The sequence below is a fragment of the Cricetulus griseus genome (genome assembly GCF_003668045.3).
Source record: "Cricetulus griseus strain 17A/GY chromosome 1 unlocalized genomic scaffold, alternate assembly CriGri-PICRH-1.0 chr1_1, whole genome shotgun sequence".
Lineage (NCBI taxonomy): Eukaryota > Metazoa > Chordata > Mammalia > Rodentia > Cricetidae > Cricetulus > Cricetulus griseus.
The window spans coordinates 268,915,192-268,938,948 of record NW_023276807.1 but is presented as its reverse complement, the minus strand read 5'-3'; the positions used below and the strand labels follow the sequence as shown (position 1 = coordinate 268,938,948).

The following is a 23,757-nucleotide window of genomic DNA, read 5'->3' as shown; positions in this document are numbered from 1 at the left end:
AGCATACGGAGATCCCTGCTCTCCCCCTTGCCGGATCACGAGGGTTCCAACTTCAGGTTTAAGGAGTATTCACGACTTCTCTTGGCTCTGGAGCACACACCCTGCATTAGACTCGAGAAGGTCTGTCTCTTTCATCTGCATAGATCTGCAGTTAAAATGCACCTCTTCCAAGAAGGAAATTGACGCCGGCCCTTCAGAGGAAGCAGCGAGCTCAAAGAGCGAGTAACTAGAAGGTGGAAGCGTGTCTGCTTTCTTTTTTGAAAAGTCTTCCCGGGGCTAGCACCCGGAGCTAGCAACGGAGCTCACCAACGCGTCACGTGTGTGCAGCAGCTGCGGGATTGGAGGAGCGCATTTTAGCGCTGCGGTCTAGGCACGGGCGGTCCCGCCCAGCTGCCAGACGAGCGGGGTAGCGGAGAGAAGAAGCCACCAGAAGACCGTGGAGGGGAGGGGCGGGAGGGGGGTGGGGCAGCCTTAGCCACCCACGGCCTGGAGCCTGGGAACACAAGAGGCGACGCCAGGCTCTCCGCCTCATCACAACTTGCCCAGACAAGACACGCTGTATCTTGCACCCTGGAAGAAGGAGCCGGCCTGCCTCTCCCTGCTCGGTCGCCCCGCCTCTGCGCCAGCAGCAATCCCGGGATCTGGGGCCCTGGTGACGCCCCGTGGCTTGGAGCGCCCGGCTTTCGCCCAGGAGCGCGCAGCTGGGGTGAGCCGAGGTCTGGGATGCTCCGGGCGCCCGCCTGCTTGTAGGACACAGAGCATCTCGCATCTCTGCGGGCCAAGTCGGGCCTTCTTCTCTGCTCTGCCCGCTGAGATCCGCAACGCTGCAGATCCGCGGCGGCCCACAACCATGCTTTGCTTTCTAGGACTCGGCTTCCCGAACCTTTTGTCTTTTCGGGTTCCTCAGGCCTGCCGCACAGTGCGGTGTGCCCACAACAGTAGTCGCGGCCGCACAGGGCTGGGACCCGAGCCTGGGGTGGGGAGCAGGGGGCACAGGAAAGTGAGCCCCCTGCCTTCCTGTTCCGGCCATCTTGTGGTCGAGATTTGACCTAGGGGGTAAGGATGGCTAACCGCAGACGCCCTAAGCTCCTGTGGGGACCGCCCAGACCGTAGCTGGGGCCTGCGCGACCTTACTGGGTATGCAGGGGGAGCGCGCGAGCCTCTCTGTTCGGCTAGCGGGTCTTTGGGAAAGAACAAGGGTTCACCCCTTAAAGGCCAAAGGCAAAGAAAATGCGAGGGATGTGGCCTGGGGCCATTATCTCTTTAACCGAGCACCTAACTTTCTCAGCCGTTTTTTGTTGTTTGTTTTTTTTTCCTGCTTTTTTGTTTGTTTCTTAAATCCTAGCACATTGCTTCTTTCCCTTGCTGCACTAGGTACTGGAAATAGAGCGGTGAGCAACACACCTCTCCTGTTCCCGCTGTTCCCGCCAGCCCAGTGGATGGAGCCCAGAATCCACACTCCTGCCAGGTCGGTAGCCCGGAGCATCAGCAGATGGGGAAACGGAGGAACATGGTCCACAGATGTGCTCTGGGTCAGGCACCGCGTACATGGAATAATCGATCTTTTAAACTGTCTGTGTGCTTAGGGTTCTTATGGTAGGCTGCAGTAAAGTCTGTTTTTCCGCACAGCCCCAGACTCTTGAGAATGCATGGCTTATATGAAGTGTCTGTTTTATTTCCCGCACACTTTCCTGTGGATTTACTTAACACTATTCGGAAAGTGCTCAGAATTGCTGGCTGCAACTTATCTTCAAGTTAGTTACTGTGAATTGTATTTTCTTTTCTTCTGTTCACGTATTTGGTTGTTAGGAAAGAAAAAAAAATTCCTGATGGTTGGTCCAAGCAGGGCCTCCCTGGTGGATTGAGGAATGCCTGGCTTTTCCTCAGCTCCTTGATCTCCGAGGTAACCACTGGCAGCCTCCAGAAGACCCCCACGATGAGAGGCCTGGGGTCTGCAGGTCACTGCTAGAATATTTTAAAGAATGCAGCACGACACAGATTTGTAAGGTAAATACTGTAGTCCAGGTAGTTACCTTGGTAGAACACTGACGGTTGGAATTCCCATCCATTTTTCACTTCAGCATTTTGAGAAATGCTTTCGGAATGACGGACTGTTGCATATATTGGGCTAGTTGTTTGATCTGTATTTTGACAAGACGTCGAAGTTAAGCTGCCAATCCACAGAGGAGGAACAGCCCCTTTAAAACAGTATGCTGAAAGAAAGACTAGTTTTTAAAGGGCCGATAAGTTTAACTCTACTGTGGTGTAACATAAAATACACACTCTTAATTTTAAACGTACAATTCCGCTAAAATTGGCAAACATATGTATATATCTAGATAATTAACACCGTAGTCAGCATGCAGAACGTGCTGCCCCAGATTTTTCTCCTGTCCTTAGGCTCTCAGTTAACTTTATACTTCTGTTGCTACACGTTTCCCAGAAGTGTGGAACAGATAAAGACGAATGTGTATTTCTAATCTCAAACCCTAACGCTGGCAAAGGGATAGATAGCTAGAAGACCACGGCTAGGACTGAAGATTCTGGAGACATGACCCCACGCATGTTTCCGAGGCTTCCCAGGACCTGTCCTTTGAGACGTGGGAGGGTGATGTCGGGGGGGGGGGGGGAGGTGGCCGCCAAGAGATGCCTGCTCCCGGTGGATGAGGAGTGTGGGTCTCCGGCTGGTCCAAGAGGTCTTCTCTTGTCCTTCTGGTTCCGCAGGTCCCTGGGCGCATGCTGAACGCGCGTGGGCGGACACGCCCTGTGCTCCAGGTCCGGGCTGGGCGCTGCCATAGCAACGTCCTGGACGCCCAGATCTTAGGCCGCCGCCGCCGCCGCAGCGGGGGTCTGGGCCTTCACCGGCTCACGAGGGGTGTGGCGGCGGCGGCCCCGAGGCGGCCCGGGCCGGGTAGACTACACTGCCCCGCCCCTCCAGCGCAAGCCTAGGCGGCGGACTGGCTTGCAAGCATGGTAAGACGCACGAGGTACCTGTCCCGGATGCAGGGCGGGGACGGTGGGGTTCGCTGGGACTGCGGGCTCTTAGCTCTCCCGCGCTCTCTCTTGCCCCGCAGCCCTTCCAGAAGCACATCTACTACCCTCTGGCCAACAGCCCCGAGGGGCCGGACGCCTCTGCCGCAGGCGCGGCCCCCATGGCCTCTGTCCCCCCCGGAGCGGCCTCGGGCCCCCTGCCCTTCTTCCAGTTCAGGCCGCGACTGGAGAGCGTGGACTGGAGGCGGCTGAGCGCCATCGACGTGGACAAGGTGGCGGGCGCTGTGGACGTCCTGACGCTGCAGGAGAACATCATGAACATCACCTTCTGCAAGCTGGAGGACGAGAAGTGCCCACACTGCCAGTCGGGGGTAGACCCGGTGCTGCTGAAGCTGATCCGCCTGGCGCAGCTCACCATCGAATACCTAATGCATTCCCAGGAGTTCCTCACCTCCCAGCTGAACCTGGTGGAGGAGAGGCTGCGCCTGAGCCTCATCGACTATGAGCAGAGCAAGCAGCTGCTCAGCAAGCAGGCTGGCGAGATCAAGCTGCTCAAGGACGAGTGTAAACGCAGGAAGAAGATGCTGTCCACGCAGCAGCTAATGATAGAGGCCAAAGCCAGCTATTACCAGGTGGGGCACGGTGCCGGGCCAGGTCACTTTAGGAGACCTAACCCCTCCACTCTTCCCAGAGAGTTGTCCCTCAGAGAAAATAGGTTAAGGCGAAAATATTCATTTTAATCAACAGAGAAAGTGTTTCGTTACCTTCTGCAGCCACCAAGGGATTGGTAATCAGGTACCTGCTATTGCCTGCAGGGCTTATGAAGTTATCCAAATGTTGGTGGTTGAGCCTGTTTCCTCCTTAGGATAGATGTTGTGAAAAAAATCAGTTGTGTGCAAATTGCTATTGAGGTTGGCACCCAAATGACCCGGAGTATAATCCAATATGTGATGCCCCCTCCCTGCAACCTTTTTTTAAAGTTTGAAGTTTTTCCCAAATGACAAAGTGTCAGAGTAGATCCCTATCATCTGCATTAGTCACACTTCTGCTAGCCATGTTTTCTTCCTACACAGAAACCATCTCACAGTGAGTTGTAGACTCCCGAAGTTTAAATGTGCGCAGTTACCAAGGGCAAGGATACTAACATTAGCCTTTAAAGAATTAGACGCCTTTTGAATCTGATCATCTAACCCCTGTTACAAATTAGACGTTGGACCCAGGATAAATATTGGGATTTTGAAATCAATGTACAGGTTGAGTGTCTCTTGCTTTGAAATGCCTGGGACCAGAAATGTTGTGAAATTTGGAATGGCTGCGTTCATTGAATGAGCTATCTTGGGGCTGGAACTCAAATCTAAATGCTTGTGTGTTTATGTGCCTGTGTCTACATGATCAAGTTTGGGTGCACAAGGAGTCCAGAGAGTGCCAGAGCTCTTGGAACTGGAGTTACAGGTGGTTTGTGAGTCACCCGACTGTGGTGCTGGGACTCCAGCCTGGGTCCTCTCTGAGAACATTAAGGACTCTCCAGCCCATAAGACCCAAATCTAAAAGCAAAAGTGATTGATATTTGAAATATGACCTGCAGTGATGGCCCAGAGTTGGTTTTATGTGACGTTTTTTAGTTTTAGTGTTTTGACTGACTGACTGAGACCCATCAAGTGAAGTTGGGGTAGAATTCCACACTTGTGGAGAGATGTCTACGCTTGGGGGTTTTTGGATTTGGGGGTTTCAGGTTAGGGAGACTCAATGTGTGCTGAATTGAAAGAAAGGACCAGCTCTGATTTTGACAGAATTAACTTACTTCTTACACATCTGGGATGCTCTTTAAATGGCTTCACGTGGTCTTCGGAATACAGGAGCTGAAGAGGGCTTCGGTGCTGCAGACTATGCCTAGGGTGGAGAAGTGATGAAATTCACAGTGAGCGAGACAAATGAATCCCCCAGAAATCCTGGAAGAAGTGTCCTTGAGTTTGGGGAGCAGTTGGGAAACCGGGAATGCTGTGAGGAAGACCAGGGAATACCGTGGTTAGAGCACCTGGAGGTGCTGCCCTCTTCAAATGGCACGTGATGTCCTCAGGGGCCTGTTTTACAAATGCAGTTTAAACACTACATACTTACAAACAGTGCTAAGGTTCCTTTTTCTGTACAATGAATGGAATAAGTTCTTCTTCAACGTTGACAGTAAGTGTATTGCTCTCTAGTTTGAGTAGTAACCTAGTGAAATATTAATACTCCTACCAAAAAGTTATATCTTTCATTCTTTCAGTCACCACGGAAATAACTGTCAGTGGTGATTTCAAATATGAGTGATGGGTGGGGGCAGAGCTGAAAGCTCCCTCACAGATGAAATATGAGTGCAGTGTAAATATATATAAGGACCTTGTTAACCCAATGACACCTTCCAGCTCTTAGCGCCTGGCAGACTCTGGATGTTGGCTGTGTGGGGAAAGTAAGGCAGAAGTGACTGCATCTTGTTTTCCTACTTAGCTGTGCAAGTGCTGTAAAGTTTACCAAGACTTCAGGATGACAGTTTCACAGCGAGGCTGCACAGGTCTGAGTATCAATACCAGCCATTTCATCTGTAGCCTCACTTTCCTCCCTGGAAGTGTTAGTAGCAGCTGCCTGTTGGGATGAAGACAAAGCAGGTAGTGTGTGTGAGGGCTCAGAGGACACACGGATTCGGTTTTCCTTGTGGCTTTCTGGTAATGAGTTATGCTTCCTATTATCTGTTTGTAAATCCTTAGAGCACTTTAGTGCAGTGAGTCGTGGAGGCAAAGACACCCAAGGTTGCACTGGGGAACGCCGCAGGGCGAGTCAGGTGCTCAGAGACTGCAGCTGCAAACAGAGTGCACAGCAGAATTGTTGATACTCCAGGTTATGTTTGGTCAGTAAAACAATTTAGGGGAAGAGACTTGACTCTGTTTAGTCATTTGACTTTAGGATACAGTTGGGAGTTTTAATTAATTAAAATTAATCTATTGCCATAAAAATCAGCCAACCTTGGGCTTTGTCCCTGTGGGTAGGTAGCCCTCTACTGGAGCATGGACAAACTGCACCACAGAAGAAAACTGGCTATCCCTTTGCCAGGAAGCTCATCAGTGTAGGGTATTCAGGAGCCTGTTCCTTCTCCAGGCTGGAATGCTGACTGGCTTGATCTTGTGCTGGTCTTATGCTGGCAGCCATGGCTGCTGTGAGTTTATGAATACAGTGGCCTGGTCCTGTCCGGAAGACGTTGTTTCTCAGGAATCTTCCTGATATCTAGTTTTTACAATCTTACTGCTTTCCCACCGCGAGCTGTTGGTTCCTGCATAACACTCAAACCCCTATTGCATTAAGTGGCACATCTTGTCAGGGTGGTGGCGATTATGACTTGCAGGATTCACAGCCGAGTAACACTGTTGATGACCTCTCTCTCTCATAGCGCCATATGGCACCGTGAAAGCTAACCAGCCGGGAAGGAACTTCCAGATTATTCTAGCTTGCTTTACCCATGTCCTGTAATCAAACTGTGGCCTTACAATCATGTTCCAGTAGGTAACCAAGAACACTGGTGACATACCGTATTGTTTTGGGGGTTCCTGGGACCCCTGCAGCAACTCTATAGGGTATTCCCACACATGTCACTGGGGTCTTCATTTGATAACCTAAGGCTTCTGGGAGGAGAATTATCCTTCTGTGTGGGATAACTAGAAAAACATCAGCCATGGCATAGACAATAATCTGTGCTACATATATACAATGGACTTTTATGTATCTGTAAAGAAAAATGAAACTGTGAACTTTGTAGGTAAATTGATCCAGATAATTTTATTAGTTATAATTATAGTATTATGTTTTTTTTAAAAAAATAATTTTAGTAATCCAGACCCAGAAAAAATAAGTACATGTTCTTTCTCATATGCTTTAGATTGTGTTTATCGTGGAGGACCTGTAGAAGTCAGGAAACGAGAGAGAGAGAGAGAGAGAGAGAGAGAGAGAGTGAGAGAGAGAGAGAGAGAGAGAGAGAAGCGAGGAGCATAATATAGTCAAACACAGTGTCATGGGCCTGGTAAAAGGGAGGAAGGACTACGGGCGGGGGGAGGGTAAAGCAGAATGGGGGGAGATAAGATCAAGGGTGTTTGAAAAAGTCACATGGAAACCGGCTATTTTATCAGGTTCCTAATGTGTGCACACACAGAGAGACATACTTAAAAACTGGTTTATTTTGATTTTATGTGAGTGGGTCTTTTGCCTGCATGTGCATCCATGAATCACATGCACCCAGTACCTATACAGGCCAAAGTCACACCCGGAATTGAGTTACAGACAGTTGTGAGCTGCCACGTGGGTGCTGGGCATCAAACTTGAGTCCTCTATAAGAACAGCCAGTGTTTTTAACCACTGAGCAGCCCTTCTAACACACGCGCGCGCGCGCGCACACACACACACACACACACACACACACACACACACACACACACACAATTTTTTTAATTAGAGAAGATGTCGCTTAATGGTCACGCAATGCTAGGGGCTTCTGTTACCTTCCAGGATTGTGATGCCTCAGAGGTTCTGATTCCAGAGGTGTGGGATGAGGGACTCCCCTTGTTAGGGGGCAGCCACACCTTTCTGATACTGGTGGTTTGGGGGAGAATCAGTACTCTGCTGGGCAATGTGAGTTCAATGAGTCTGTCTGTCCTCAGGCTTCAAAAGGAAAACCTGGCTCCAGGTTTTCTGTGTATCTCTCTGCCTCTTCCCCACATTTGCCTTCTCTCTCTCTCTCTCTCTCTCTCTCTCTCTCTCTCTCTCTCTATCTCTCTCTCATTCTATCATACCTTCAGTCTCAGATAAACTTGATGAGGGCCTGTTGGCATGTTCAGACTGTAAGAAACTCCATGACTTAGAAGTGTGCTGGCAGGATTTAGACCCAAGCAGGAATGTGGGAGTCTCTACTGAGGGACATATTCTATCCTGAGGCCTCTCTCTTGTGGCCTGACTAGCAGACTTCATCCTGGTCATAATGCAGAATCAGGTCCTATGCTTCTGCTTCCACAGAGAACAGTAACAGGGAAGCTTTCTAGGAACTGAGTGGGTTCAAATCCCAAATGGATTTTTCTTTGGGCCACCAGCTCACAGAAAACGGAGACTTATTATTAAGAAAGCTTGGCCTATAGCTTAGGCCTGTCCCTCCAGCTCTTTAAAAAACAACAACAACAACAAAACCTTTTATTTATTTATGATGTATACAGTGTTCTGCCTGCACACCAGGAGAGGGCACCAGATACCATTACAGATGGTTGTAAGCCACCATGTGGTTGCTGGGAATTGAACTCAGGACCTCTGGTAGAACAGCCAGTGCTCTTAACCACTGGGCCATCTCTCCAGCCCCTTCCTCTAGCTCTTATAACTTAAATTAACCCATACTCTTTAATGTACGTTCTTTTACGTGGCTCAGTTACCTTTACTCTACACTGCGGATCTTGCTTCCTCTCTGTCTGTCTGGCAACTCCTCCTTTCTTCTTCCCAGAGCTCTTTCTGTCCAAGATGTCCCTGCTATACCTCCTGCCTGGCGGTCGGCCATTTAGCTTCCTGTTAAACCAATCCCAGTGGCACCGTGTGAAGGAATATTCTACAGCACACCTCCATTGGTGTCTCAGCTGCTAGACCTTAACACATTGCTCAACTCTCGTGTCCATTCTGTGAAATGGGAAGTCATTGTTAGTGGGGCCACACTTAGTAGTTTTAGCCAAAACCCTGAAAGTGAGGTGGGGAAGCTGTGTGGCAGACAGGACAACCCCAGAGCCGATTTACTACAAGATGAGAAAGTCACATGGCTGTCAGCACTTTGACTTTTCCTCACCTCTGCAGACGGAAGTCCAGAGGTCCCGGACCCTCTGCAAAGTGATCAGGCAAATCATGTGATCAAGTTCACCTTGAAATCCCGATCTCATTCCTTTATCACTTCTCTTTGTCTCCATTTCCTGTTGCTTCAGGAAGTCACAGCAACCATGTAGTAAAAATGAAATAGTTAAGGTTGTATGCTTCTTGAAGGCTTTTTTCCATTGAAAGTGTGTGTGTGATATGTTGTATGCAACCAAAATCTATAAAAGGGTTACAACGGCAATATATACTGTCTTTTTTTCCTCCATGTTTTATTATGTAAAATTCATGATACACAGAAAAATTGAAACCACCTTATTCTGAATATCCATACTTGGAAGATTTTAAAAGAAAAAGCACGAACAATGGACTAATAATGAACATAGAAAGAACACATAGAACAGTGTAACTGACACATTCACCCACCTACAAAAGATATTGTGTGCTCGGGTTTTGCTGTATTTCCATCCTCTATTTTGGGCAAAGTTTAAGATTAAAAAAAGGTGTATTTCCCATTATTTTTACATAACATTTTATTAACTATGAGAATTTCATAGCATGCTTTTTTTTTTTTTAATCATACTCACCTCCCCCAGCTCCTGCCAGATCTACCCCACCCAACTTGCTGCCCTCTGAAAAATAGCAAAGCAATGGAGTTCAATTAGTGCTTTCCACATACTCTTGGGTGTGAGGACATCCCCTGAAGTGTGACCAACTCCAGAGGTCATACCCCGTTTCTTCCCAATGGTTTCCGTCCATCCATTTCAGATGAAATATTTCTCCCCTTGTGTTCTCCTTTATGTTTGTGTGTACTGTATGTCTTTAAACATGCATATTCATAGGAGAATGTTTGTGACTCTAAAACACTTCATACACAAACACATATACATAGATGTATGTACCTATATTAGCTACTAAGTTCACCATAACAAATACCATCAACTGGATGACTTAAGTAATGTAAATTTATTCTCACAATATTTGGAAGCTACAAATCTTATGTCAAAGTATTAGAGGGCTGGTTTCTGGTGCAGTCTCCCTTCCTGCCAGGAACAAATCAGTGGTAACATGCTGGAAACCCATGTAGTAGAAACATCATTAGGGCTTCGAGAAATTACCAGAAGTGATGCTTCAGCTGTCAAAAGATGTATTTCATTGATTTGTTTTAGTTTGGGAGGGGCATTCTTACCTGCCCTTTGAGTTACATCATTGGCCAACGTCTGTATCTTTTAGGAGGAAGTCTGCCAAGAGGCCATGCTTCAGACCCCTGGACTTTTACCGCAGGCAGACGGGAAAACTCACTGCAGACACTTGAACTTGTCGCTTTCTTTTCAGTGCCATTTCTGTGACAAGGCCTTTATGAACCAGGCTTTCCTACAAAGCCACATCCAACGTCGCCACAGTGCAGAGTCTCACCTTGGTAAGGCATGAACTCCGTATCAGAGTTTTTTCTTTCCTCTCCCCTTTTCCTTTCTCAGTGAGACACAGTCTGGTGTGTTTCTCAATCCGTTTGAAGGCAAGTCTCGCGGGCCCTGCCCACCCAGTGAGTAAATGCTGAGCCCTGTGTGTATGCTCACAGTACCCTGACTGCTGAGGACTGCGTGAGCAGTGCCACTTCAAGTCTTCCTTTAAATGGAGGACCAAAGAGACACTTGAACCAATGCAGTGCTTGCCAAGTGCCAAGTGCAAAGAGAGTATCAAAGGCTGTAAAGGACAAAGATGGGGGCAGGGGGATCATTGCAGGTGGTCTTTGAAGGAAGCCATTTCTACCCAGAGAGCAGAGTCATGAAGTCTGGTGAGAATTAGGGACTGGAGCAGCACAGGGACAAGGACTGCTGACAGTAAGGGGCGGGAGGAGAGGCTGCAATGTGTGTTAAAGGTCAGGAAGGAGATGCGAGGAGTGGCAGGAGTAGGCAGGCAGGGTAGTGTGGGAAGGCTGGAGGGTGGGAACTGGTCTCAGGAGGTGATGAAGGCTCCGGCCTGTGGGTGTTCTGTGTGTACGGTGGGAAGCCGGGGATGACTTTTCCTTAGAGGAGAATGACGATGTAATTTGTACCTTAGAGAGAACGTCCTAGCCGCAGATGCACAGTCCTCAAGGGCAACAGTGAAAGCTGGTAGAAGAATGAGGAGGTGCCGAGGAGGCCAAGTGAGAAGAGGAAGAGGTGTAGACAGGGGAGGAGGGACAGCCTGCAGAGTTCCGGCTTCGGGGGGAAGTGAGAGGCGAAGGAAAGCCCTACTCCTGTCTAGACGAGCATTGTCTGAGATGGAGGGTTAGGTGGGAAGAAACTTAGACGCAGATGGAGACAGGAGAGTTTGTGTTGGCCACTCGTACATTCACATCACACATACAAGAGACTTGCAGGTCACACGGCTGAGGCTTGCAGACGGAGGTCCAGGGTAGAGGAGAGGTCTGGAAGTCCCTGGAGGACAGCAGGCTGGCCAAAGCCATCTAACTAGAGGTCAGAAGACCCAGGGCCAATACTAGGCCTCCCAACATAGTTCCTCAAGAAAGGCAGGTGGGGGGTCCCCGAGGCTGACCTCAGGAGTGTGCAGTCTTGAATAGCAAGGGGGAAAGTGGTCCCGGAAGACCGCAGTGGTCAAATGTATCAAATGTTCCAGGAGCAAAGGGCAGGCTGCAGATGGGGAACTGACCGCCACCGCACAGTAGTTGGCCTTCACACAACAGCTTCAAAGAATCGATAAGACAGCAGGTCAGTTTGAGTGGACTGAGTTGGCAGTCAGTGAGGAAATGTTTTAACAAACACGGGCATGTATGTTAGCAGTGTGTGCCAGGAAGGAAAGCAAGAGACTCGAGATAGCAGCTCCATTGACGCGTGGAGACCAGGGGAAATGATCTTCTGTGGGAACAGATATGTCTGGGTGCTGATGGGGAGTAGCCAGAAAGTAGAGACAGAAATAAAGACGAGGAAATGGGCTCTGTGGTTTCCCAAGGGGATCAGCCTTCTCACTGTTCCAATGTTCTCCAAGAATGTACGGTCTCCTCTCCATCAGAGCAGGTGTCGTGCCGTGGTAACCTACAGAAGTGTTCTCAGTAGGTGGACCGGCTCCCGTTATCTGGGGCCAGTCTGTTTCTATTCCGGCCCATTGTGCTTCATAGTAGAGGCAAGACAGCCAGCAGGAATTTTCCCTCGAAAGCATGGGCTTCCAATACAAGCAAGCGGTGTCATCAGAAATGTGGGGACCCTGCACTGTTTGTAACCAACCTATCATTCTTCAGGGTGAAACTGACCTCTATCTCTCTGTTTCAGTCTCTCATTCTGTCTCATACCCGTGTCAGAGAGTGTTTCAGACTCTGAAATGCAGAGCATTATCTCCTCAGGCCATCTTTGAGACTCTGACTCTCTGCTTTGGTTTGCATACCTTTCATGTCTACCCTCACAGCACACGTTTACCCATTCAGTCATGTGTACACCCTCATGTAAGTACACGGACATAAGTACTCCTCTCCCTCGCTTGTTGCCTCCCCGTGTCAACTTTTCAGTTCTTCTGCTTTTGCCCTGGTTGACAGATGACTGCCCAAGTCTCCATCTTGAGTCCCCAGCCCTGTGTGACCAATGACCGGGACCTGAGGAGTGTTGGGTGGGAGCCCGAACGATGTTGACTGTGTGATTTCAGTAGTGTGGTACTCGGAGGCACCTTCTCTGCTTCGAGTGGGACGGACATCTCTGAGGGTCCAGAGCGCCAGTGGGGCCTCACAGCCAGGACCGCCCCCTGAGCAGGGCTCTCACGCCGCCCCTGCGGATACTCAACCTTAGTACAGTGGCGTGGCTGAAAGAAGCCACTAAGATTAATGAAGCGTCTGGTCACTCGAAGAGCTCCAGATAAACACTAAAGAACGGGGCTGGGCTCGTGGCAAAATAGAAGTAATAATGTCCCCAAGGGAGACCATTTTCTTCTGTCTTATCCATAGAGCTATGCCCTGTAAGGTTTTAGGTGAGCGCATAAGAGACTAGATGTTCCAGATTCTAACTAGATTTTTCTGTCGCAACAGAGTATAATACAAAGGCTCAGACCGACAGGCTCCAGAAGGAGATTGATATGTTGAAGGAGCAGCTGCAGCTCACCAGGTCTCAGCTGGAGTCTGCCCAGTACGCCCATGCAGTCCGGTTCTCCAAGGTAGGGCACAGAGTTCTGTACTGGAGACAATGCAATTACTAGTGTTTTAAAAGATGCAGGGAAACAGGGATGCTGGCTGTGGTGTGTGTGTGTGTGTGTGTGTGTGTGTGTGTGTGTGTGTGTGTGTGTGGTGTATGTGTGTCTTGTGTATAATGTGTGTATGTATGCATGCATGCAGATGTAACCCTTATTCCTTTGAGACAGGATCTCTCACTAACCCTGGAGCAAGGCTGCATGTCCTCAAGCCTTGGCATTCCTCTTGTTTCTCACTCCCCAGCACTGGGGTTATATAGGCTCACATGTGGCCATCCTGGGATTTGAACTCAGGGCCTTATGCTTCAGCAGCAAGCACCGTTAACCACCAAGCCCTATCTCCAGGATCCAAATGTGGGTTTTGTTTTTACATTTATTTATTGTGTATCTGTATGTGGGTGGACACATGTGGACGCCAAGGACAGCTGCTCGAGTTGGCTCCTTCCTTCCACCTTGTGAGTCCTGGGATGGAATTCAGGTTGTCATGCCTGGCACCAAGTAACCTTACCTCGTGAGCCATCTTGCCTGTTCCCTAGCTCTGTTTCAGTTCGGGAGAGTCCTTGGTGTAGACCTACTATCTTAGGAAATGTTACTACAATTCGGGAGAGTCCTTGTATGTAGACCCACTGTGTTATTACAGTTCGGGAGAGTCCTTGTGTGTAGACCCACTGTGTTATTACAGTTCGGGAGAGTCCTTGTGTGTAGACCCACTGTGTTATTACAGTTCGGGAGAGTCCTTGTGTGTAGACCCACTGTGTTATTACAGTTCGGGAGAGTCCTTGTGTGTAGACCCACTGTGTTATTACAGTTCGGGAGAGTCCTTGTGTGTAGACCCACTGTGTTATTACAGTTCGGGAGAGTCCTTGTGTGTAGACCCACTGTGTTATTACAGTTCGGGAGAGTCCTTGTGTGTAGACCCACTGTGTTATTACAGTTCGGGAGAGTCCTTGTGTGTAGACCCACTGTGTTATTACAGTTCGGGAGAGTCCTTGTGTGTAGACCCACTGTGTTATTACAGTTCGGGAGAGTCCTTGTGTGTAGACCCACTGTGTTATTACAGTTCGGGAGAGTCCTTGTGTGTAGACCCACTGTGTTATTACAAAGTGTTATTACTGGTCCACTTCAAAGAGTAAACACTGAGATTTTGGAATAAAGCTATGGTTTGTTTTAAAATTTGCATATCTGCCTCGTTCCTTTAATGACACATATTAAAATAATTCCAGGAACATGAAATGCAGAAGACAAAAGAAGATGACTTTCTGAAGTTATTCGAAAGATGGAAAGAGGAAGAAAAGGAGAAGTTGCTTGATGAAATGGAGAAAGTCAAGGAGATGTTCATGAAGGAATTTAAAGAGTTAACGTCTAAGAATTCCGCATTAGAATATGTGAGTCTTTACACCAGAAGTTCTCATACGGTTGCGTGCTTTGAGGTGGTGTTAGCATGGCACTGTGGCCCGAGGAACAGATATCTTACTATGCCTGGTACACACAGCTCTCCTACAGGGGTCGTGGGACACACAGGAGGCAGAGCTGGTGAGAGGAACTGGTTTGTCATGAGTGGGCAGTCTGTACAGGCTTTAGTTCAGAACACTCGTGGATGCATTTGTTTTGCTCTTTCCTTATTTGGTTAGGCTTAAATAGCCTTAAACCACAAACCCTTTCTCAAGTTCTAGAATGTTCCAAGTAGTGGATGGAAAGGCGGACACAGATTCACCCAGGTGAGAGGGAGAGGAGGAGGGTGAGAGCCCTTGCCTGGCCCTCTCCTCACTCCACACCTGTCCTACGAAGAGGACTGGGTCTCTAGAGTTAGCAGGATATGGCGAGTGGGCTCTGTGCCACTTGGGAACCGCTGTGGTCCATAGACATGTGTGATAGCAGACTCACTCACTGGGGTTGGAGCCTTCATCTTCACAGCCTGTCAGTCCTTTTGATCTGAAACTCCCAGAGAAAAGAAAGGGAACCAAGGGCGATCCTTGGGCTCCCTCTAGGGGCCAACAAGTTTTAGAAACAAAACTGATGGCTGCTGTGGACCAAGGCCAAAATCCTTTCATTTTCTTTCCTGCTCAGCTTCCTCTCTGCTGAGTTTGAGTTAGTCACGCGCGTCCTTAGGCTCTCTTTTGTCTGTTTCAGGGTTCCCATCTTGTTATTGACGAACCTAACAATTTAGAGAAGTATGGGTTGTTTGTTTGTTTGGAAGCCCTGCTGGGGGTTCATCCTGATTAATCTGAGTTTATGTGGGCAGGATCTCAGAGACAACGTGTCAGTTCTTCACACCATACCTAGTGCACACATGGTCTAGATGACCTATGGCTTTTCACTCTGGCTGCTTTGCCTGGAGTGGCTTGTGGGAGTGAGCAGTGAGTAGGGCTCCCCGACCCTCCTGCTTTCCATGTCACCTTTATTGTCTGTTGCTGTCTGTGTTTTTTTGTTTTTGTTTTTTCTGTAGTTAACTTTAGGAAAATTAAAATATTTACGCTCCTAGTGGATTTATTGGTGGGCCTTCCATTACATAATCTTACCTTCTTAGAACTAGCTGTAACAGGGCATGGTGATAAACCCCGGTCATCCATCCCTCAGGAGGCTGAGAGGGGTCCAGCCAGAGTTCAAGACCAGCTCGGGCAACAGAGAAAGTTCTGCCTCCAAACAAACAGACAGACAGAAAGGGACAGATATACCCAGTTCCTCTCACAAATGCTACGTTCCTGTTAAAAATGTAAAGACCCATTGTCAAAGGCCACAAAGTTGACTTGGGGCCAGAGAGCTCGTTCAGCAAGTAGAGTAATTGCTGTGTAAAACCTGGAGGCTCAAGTTCAATCGTCAAATCCACACACTGGTAGACGGAGAGAGCTGACTACACAGTTGTCCTCTGACGACCACACAAACGCTCTGACATCCCCACCCCTCCAATAGTAAATCATTTTTTAAAACTTAGTTTTTCTTTTTGTCAGTTAGATAAATGTCTAACATTTCTATTGGTGATATTTTTTTCTTTGTAGCAACTGTTAGAAATACAGAAGTCCAATATGCAGATCAAGTCCAACATAGGCACCTTAAAGGACATTAATGAGTGTAAAGAAGACCACCCCCCATGTCCCCAGGATTTCCAGAACATGCTGCAGCTCCTCGACAGCCAGGTATGGCATGGGTGATGACCAGCGCCCACAATTTATAACATTTATTTAATTATTTGTGTGTGCATCTGCATGAGGTTTTGTGAACAGTGTAATACACACACGCACACACGCATACGCACACACGCACACACGCACACCACACACACACACACACACACACACACACACACACATATATATATATATATATATACTATACACATATATATATATATATATATATATATATATATATTTCATACAGGCCAGAAGGAGGATATTGGGTCCCATGGAGGAGCTGGAGTTGCAGATGTTTTTAGTCCATAAAGGGGTTACTGAACCCAGGTCCTCTGCAGGAACAGTTGGCACTCTTAACCACTGAGCCAAGTCTCCACCCCCTTGGGGTTTTTTCTTAATGAGTTCATTCACACCAAATGTATTTGTTTCATCTCTTTTTCTCCTGTCTCTCGACACAATGTCTGATTCATAATAGGTGTTGATTCATAGGTGTGGATATAAAATTAGTAGTTAAAATTTTCAGTTTTCACTAACAGAATGTCAGCCTGAACTAGTATCCTTAGGCCATTTGCATTATTGTTGAACCTTTTTCCTATTTCAGATGTAGATCTCACCTTCTAAAAATGCATATTGAGGCATCAAACTTCTTAGTAGACATCCAGCACTACACTGGACAAACTGATATCTTTTGTATATTTTATTCTCATTTGAAAGTCAGCCTCCATAATCACCCTATAAAAGTTATTTTACCTCAGTGGTTCACAGAAGACAATTAAAAGTCAAAAAGGCTACGGATATAGGTTGGTGGTATAGTCTGTGTGGGACCTCATGTTCACTCTCCACTCTGTGTTGAGAGGGGCAGATTGTAACTTCTGAGTGCAGTAATAGTAAGTTTGCTCACAGGGTAACGGCTCTAACCCCCAAGCTTCATGACTGAGGTTTGACCCCTGCGACCCACATGACAGAAGGAATGAACCAACTCCCATAGGTTGTCTTCAGATCTCCACGTGTGCAGTGTGAATGCCTGACCTTACATGTGCACACACCGAGGCATACATGCACATACATAGTAAATATAATGCACTTTTAATAATAAAAATAAAACTATGACATTTTTAAATGGTAGTGGCATTTTCAAATAGGATGGCTGTCTCTTGTTTCAATGCTGCATCTTGCCTGCCTCCCTTGAATGTGCCTTCTCCGTTACAGTTGCCTGTGCGTGTCACCACCCTGTCTTACTTTAGTTACCCCATCTCCCACACACATACACCCCCAGACTATTCAACCAGCAGCAAGGCCTTGCTTCCCACCATACCGTCGTTTACAATGATGGTGTTCCCTCAGCCCCAGTGCCCTCTTTCTAGAAAGCACTTCTCACCCTGTGGGTTGCAAACCCTTTGGTCGAAAATGACCGTTTCGCAAGGGTTGCCTAAGACCACCCGCAGATCAGATATCTACGCGATGATTCGTAGCAGTAGCAAAACTACAATTGCAAAGTAGCAACGAAAATAATTTTATGGTTGAGGCTTACCACAGCACGAGGAACTGTGTTAAAGGGTCGCAGCGTCAGGGAGGTTGAGAGCCACCACCGCTCTAAGTCATAGCCCCTTGTTCCCTACCTGGCGGGGACCTTTCTGTTTTCTGCCTCATTCTTATTCCCCAGGATTACTGGAACAACACCTCCAAAAGGTTTTTTCCAAATCTCCTCTACACGATACCATCTGTTTGGTCAGAACTTAACTATGCACATTCAATAGGAGTTCTGTCATCATGATGTCCCCGCCCCACTTCCTGTAAAGAACAGGGTGTCCTTTTACCCCTCATCCAAGCTGCTAGTAGTTGCTTGGCTGGGTGCTGGGCTTGAGTAGGAAGGAAACTACAAGTTGGCTCATACTGTTGACATTTACTTCCACAGACTACAATGTCTCCCACAAACGGAGTTGCCTGCTTAGAACCCTCAGACCCAGAAACCTTAGTTCTTTGTCCCATCCCCCTCCCCAACCCCTTTACACAGTCATTGGAGAGGAGAGAACCTCGACTGAGAAAGCTTTAGGCAACCCTGTGGGGCATTTTCTTAATTAGTGATTGATGGAGAAGGGCCCAGCTCATTGTGGGTGGAGCCATCCCTGAGCTGGTGGTCCTGGGTGCTATAAGAAAGCAGGGGGAGGAAGCCATGGAGAACCAGCCAGTAAGCAGCACCCTCCATGGCCTCTGCATCAGCTCCTGCCTCCAGGTTCCTGCCCTGTTAGAGTTCCGGACCTGACTTCCTTTGAGCCATGATGCAGAAGTGTAAGCCAAGTAAACCCTCTCCTCCCCAAGGGTTTGGTCATGGCGTTTCATCCCAGCAGTAGTAACTCTAACTAGGACATCCACATACCCGTAGTTGTGACAGATTTTCCTGGCTCCACTTGCTAGCCTGAAATACTGACTACTCTGTGATAGAAATACCTGCTGATCCCAGCCTTGTGGTAAATCCAGGGAAAAATGGGTTTAAACGCTGCAGGCATGAAGACTCTAAAAATGCCAGCTAAAATTTTACTGGACTGTTGGATTTCACAGATACCCAGTGAAAAGCAAGCTCCAGTGTGGAGAAGGTGTCTGTTACTGCTATAGACAAATCACTTGTTTTCTCTCTCCCAGGCAAGCAAGTGGTCAGATCGATTTCAAGTTCTCAACGAGGAACACAGCAAGGAGAAGGGACAGGTAAGACTGAGAATCCAGGAGCCTCTGTCTAGTCAGTCGTACTCTCCCCCCACTCCCCGCATGCTCGCACCTCTTTCTCTTCAGTGCCAAGGATGGAACACAGGGCCTCAAGCATGCTTGTGATATATTACTACACACCAACACACACACACACCCCACACACATACACACACATACAAACACACACACACACACACACACACACACACACACACACACACACACGTTGGCCGTTTTTGAGAAGAATTTCTAATTTACTCAATAATGAAAGTAGTATTTTCCTATTTAATATTTCTGGAGAAGTGTGTGGCAAAATTAAAGTTATTTATAACTTTAAAACAAAACTAACCACTGCTACTCCTTTGTGCGTTTCTGCTCAGTTTTCTTTCTATATTATACATTCTGCTTTTCTTTTTCTAAACTGCTTGTCCTGTGAGAGTTTCACACATGTGTGCAGTGGGTTTTGCCTTTGCCCATCCCTGACTCCACCCCCGGCTCATTCTGGGCGTGGACTTCACCCCTGTGTCCCTCCTGCTCCCAGCTTCATGTCTCCCTTCTAAAATCCATTTAAAGAACAACCCACTGATTCCAGTTCGTGTTGCCCGTATGCACATGGGTGTAGGGACATCCAGGGGCCATACCCATGCCCAACAGTGACTCTGTCTCCCCTGCAGCCACCAATGCCAGCAGCTCCTCAACTCCAGATGGAGCCTCTTGAGCTCCCCACCCTGTCTATACTGGACTGCCAACTGGCTTTTTCTGATGTAGGCCACACAGTCTCCTTGAGTTCATGAGAGCCCCAACTTTGTCATATCCAGATGACGCAGAGCCAAGCTCAGAGTCCAAGCTCAGAGAAGGCCAGCTGTCCCTTCTTTGTTTCCTCCCCAGGCAGGCTTCCTCACTCGGAAGCTCTGTGCCCGTCACCCTGTGACTGCTTGCACATGGAAGAAGGTTTTCTTCCTTTTTTCCCACGTTTTTCCTCCAGGCTGCTGCCAAAACTTACAGCTTGCCTAACCTGCTGGTTTTCTCTTAAACTCTAAAAAAAATTGCCCTCAAGCTTCCTTCCGAATATGTTTTTAAGTTCCTTTATTAACAAGGCTAAACCCAAAGAGGATACCAGTAACACATCATACCCAACTGTTTTATAGTTGGGGCCTCCCATCTCTGTGTCTTGCAGTCTTCCTACCCTCTCTTCCCTGAGCCTTGGGTTGTGTGTATGTGTGTGTGTGGGGGGGGGGGAGTAAATGTCCTATTTGGGGTTGAAAATGCCATAATCGCTGATTCTCTGTATCTGGATCGGTTGTGAATCTTTGTATTAACTCCTGTCCCCTGCACAGAGAAGTTCTCTAATGAGGGCTGAGAGCTTTGTTAATCTACAGGTATAGAGAAGGTATTTAGAAGCATTCCATACCGTACCCTTAGCAAAATAATAGCGGTAAGCCTTCCCCTGTTGTCTATGAACTCTCTGATCTCAATTTCTTGGCCTAGTTTGCAGTACCAGGCAGGAGTTCCGATCCACACACGAGCTCTTCACCAAGCTTCAGACTGTTGCCTCTCCTCAGTGTGGCTGGAGAGAATCCGGAGACTATCTCAGAATGCAGTCTGAGACCCTGGGCTCCCATCTTTTTTATACCTCTCTAGGGCTGGGATTAAACGTGTGTGTGCGTGACACCAGGTGCTGAGGTCACCTCCGTGTGAACTGTTTCTCTTAGTACTGGGTCAGTGTCACATAGTCAGTGTGGCCTTGAACGAACAGAGATCTGTCTACCTCTTTCTCCCATGTGGCGGGATTAAAGGTGCATGCCCCTGCCGCCTGACTTCTATAGCTTGTGGCTGACTTTGCTTTCAGAATTCTCAGCAAGCTTTACTAAATCATGAATAATATATCACCACATATAAATGTTACATTTCTAAAACTATAAGCCCCTACATATAGATATATCCTAGAAAAAATGCCCTTTCTAGATAATAAATACTTTATGTTTAAAAGTATCCTTCAACTTCTTTGTATTGGCCATGTGATCTTAGATGTTCCATATGTTCACTATTTCTATATTATTGAATTTATATATCTTTTCCTTTGAATTTCTGAGCCGGAACCTAAATAAAAGACTGTTAACAGTAAGAACCTAATGAAAACAAAACTTTGTTTTAAAAGCGATCCCCTGATTCCTGTTCACTGTGTCCATCAGAAAATTCATTGTTAGCATTTCCACTGGGACAAAGCCCCTGAAGTAGATGCATTTGAGAATATCTGAAGATCGGAAATCTTGTTTGTTTGTTTTTGAATAATATTATCTTTTGTGCCCTCTGTGTTGCTAACAGATCTTTTCTGCATAGAGCACCCTGTTTGTGCATCTACACATTCCCTAAAGTAACGTCCCTTCATATAGTTAGTACTAAGTACTGCTTTCAGACAGTCAGAGCAGAATCTCATATTACCAAAGATTATAGTGTGTGTGTGTGTGTGTGTGTGTGTGTGTGTGTGTGTGTGTGTGTGTGTGCATACATGCATGTCCACATGCCATGTGGTCATATGTGCGCTGTATGTGTTGATATTCAGTATGTCTTCCCCAGTCACTGGCCACTTTATTTCCTGAGGCAGGATCATTTGCTGAACCTGGAGCTTGGTGACGTGGAGAGTTAGTTTAGACTGGTGGCTTGACCCAGGCAGGCAGGCATCATGGTCACTCCCTCCCAGTACGGCAACCTGCTCAGCTTTTATTTGGCACTGGGTATCTGAACTCTGGTCCTTAGGCTTGTGTGCATGTACTTTATCCACCGATCTTTCTAGCCTTATCCTGCTCTCTCTCTCTCTGTTAAAAAAAAAAAAAACATATGGAAAGTGTATCCATTTGTTCTTCTCATCGCTGTTTCCCTTCTGCGTCATTCTCTACTCGCTGTGGCAGACTGTCACAGATTTGGCCTCAAATGATCGACATTAACCATCTCACACAGCCTGTGGGACAGGAGTCTTAGACACTATTTGGCTGAGGCCACGGCTCACGAACCCGCAAGCTGTACTCAGAACGTTACCTAGGCTGTGTCTTCCTGTGGAGCTCTTTCTGGTAAGCCTGGGTTAGCTTCCAGAAGCTATGTCCCTCCACAAAAGTCTCCGACATGGTCATTGGCCTCAAGGCCCTTTGGGCGTGTCACTTGTTTTCATCTTCCTCTTTGGGAAGGGTCTGGAACTTCTTTTAAAGGGCTCACGGACTCAGGAGAAAGCCAGCAGATGTGGGTTTTAACCATGCCTGTGATGTCCCTTTGCTACAAGCACATCAGAGAGGTCCCACCCAAAACCTCAGGCTGGCTGTGCATTGTTCTTGTGCACAGACTCGTGCCCGGCCAGGATATGCTGTCCGTCTGTCTGCTGGTTCAGATATTTAGGAATTGTTTGCTTCTCTGTCTCACTTATTCCCTAACAGAGAGGTGAATTCAATCAAATGCAGTCATCTCCGCCTGAGACCTATTAATTATTCCACACGATTGGCTCCTGCTCTCCCACAATGCACACACTGTGTTTCTCTGTTTAGGGGAAGTTGCCTGTGCCAGCTTGTTATTGCTTTACCTAGGTTCTTGGCAATCTCTTTCCTTTTTAAAATAACATGGGTAGGGAGTTCAAAGGGAGTCACGGATAATCCTTGGTGCAACCTTCTGACCTAGCCTGAGAGCCTGGGAGGTGTGTTATGGTCACATGGTGACAGAGGCAGCTGGTGTTACCAGCAAGGGTACAGAGGATAGCAGAGAGCATCCAGTCCTCCCTTTCTTCCTCTCCCTCTATTCATGAAGCCCCCACCTGTGTGGACCAGTGATTATCCTGATTGCTGGGACTAGAAAATGAATCACATGAACTCTCTGGCCCATGATTGCCCAACTGAGCAATATCCATGTTACATGTGGGTATTAGGGCCAGGGCCAGGGCGGTGTGAACCCTGAGACCCTCATCCTTAGTCACCGACTGGCCTGTGTTAGCATGTGGGACCCGCTCAAGGAGACTCAGCTGCCTACCTGGTCAGCTTTCCCTGTCTCAGATCGTGAACTCCCAGTACAGCCAGGGCCTTGGCATGCCTTGCCCGAAGATTTTCAGAATAACGATCTATGCACAGAGACCACACAGAGGCAGCAGGCGCATCAGGACGCGTGCATGAGGTGTTGTGCACACACCTTGCAGACTCGTGCGTCTCCCGCTTGCTCTCCCAGCTCCTGTCACACATAGAGAAGCTCCGAAGCTCCATGATGGAAGATCTAAGTGCAGATAATGTTTTCTACAAGAGGCGCGTGGAAGAGCTGGGCCAGAAAGTGCAGGAGCAGAATGAGCTCATCCTCAGTCAGAGGCAACAGGTACATCCGGGAGGGGTCCACACTGAGAGGGGTCCGCATGGAGAGAGGTCTGCACCAGGAGGGTCTGCACCGAGCACCTTTGGACTAAGAACGGATGGGGTTTAGTCTGTGGTTTAGTAAGTGGAAGCTGATAGGAGGGGACCACCTCCTCCCTGGGATTGCTTGCAAGAGTAAATGCATTAAAATAAATTGTCCCCAAAGCCACTTTAGACATTGCAATGCCTCAGACAATGCATTTGAGGGTAGGTAGGTAGGTCGGTCGGTCTTTGTTCCATGATCACTTGGAGAAATAGCTAGACCCGTGCAGTATTATTTTTCTACAACTCCTTCCTCTGTCAGGAAGCACATGTGTGGGTGATTGAGTGAAGGGGTAATTTACCAAAGACCATCTGGGGCTTCCTTCAATCTGTCCATCTCTTGCCCAGAATATGAATTGCTAGCAGACTGTTTTGTTTTTCGCAGATTAGAGAATTTACCAGTAAACCATGCAACAACGTCGGTGAGCTGAAAGGTAAGTGGACAGAATCCCTGTGATAAAGTCAAAGGGCTTGCCTGACAGGTT

The 23,757-nt window shown here is 47.7% G+C and overlaps 1 protein-coding gene across 16 annotated transcripts in view; it reads left to right on the top strand.

The window, feature by feature from the left end:
- Positions 1-568: 568 nt before the first annotated feature.
- The window catches only part of Dzip1 (DAZ interacting zinc finger protein 1), a 55,760-nt gene continuing 32,571 nt past the window's right edge, over positions 569-23,757 (top strand). For 13 of the 16 annotated variants that reach the window (XR_004772326.1, XM_027393935.2, XM_027393931.2 and 10 more), the window contains exons 1-12: positions 569-706; positions 1,375-1,468; positions 1,810-2,007; positions 2,725-2,973; positions 3,075-3,623; positions 10,084-10,270; positions 12,863-12,987; positions 14,244-14,405; positions 16,017-16,154; positions 18,792-18,854; positions 23,055-23,195; positions 23,658-23,706. Coding sequence is in view for 15 of the 16 variants with exons in the window: in XM_027393935.2 (XP_027249736.1) it covers positions 2,971-2,973; positions 3,075-3,623; positions 10,084-10,270; positions 12,863-12,987; positions 14,244-14,405; positions 16,017-16,154; positions 18,792-18,854; positions 23,055-23,195; positions 23,658-23,706 (1,417 nt within the window). In the remaining variant the exon portion in view is untranslated. The remainder of the gene's footprint in view (positions 707-1,374; positions 1,469-1,809; positions 2,008-2,724; positions 2,974-3,074; positions 3,624-10,083; positions 10,271-12,862; positions 12,988-14,243; positions 14,406-16,016; positions 16,155-18,791; positions 18,855-23,054; positions 23,196-23,657; positions 23,707-23,757) is intronic. The other 3 variants (XM_027393936.2, XM_027393928.2, XM_027393925.2) reach the window with 2 other exon arrangements.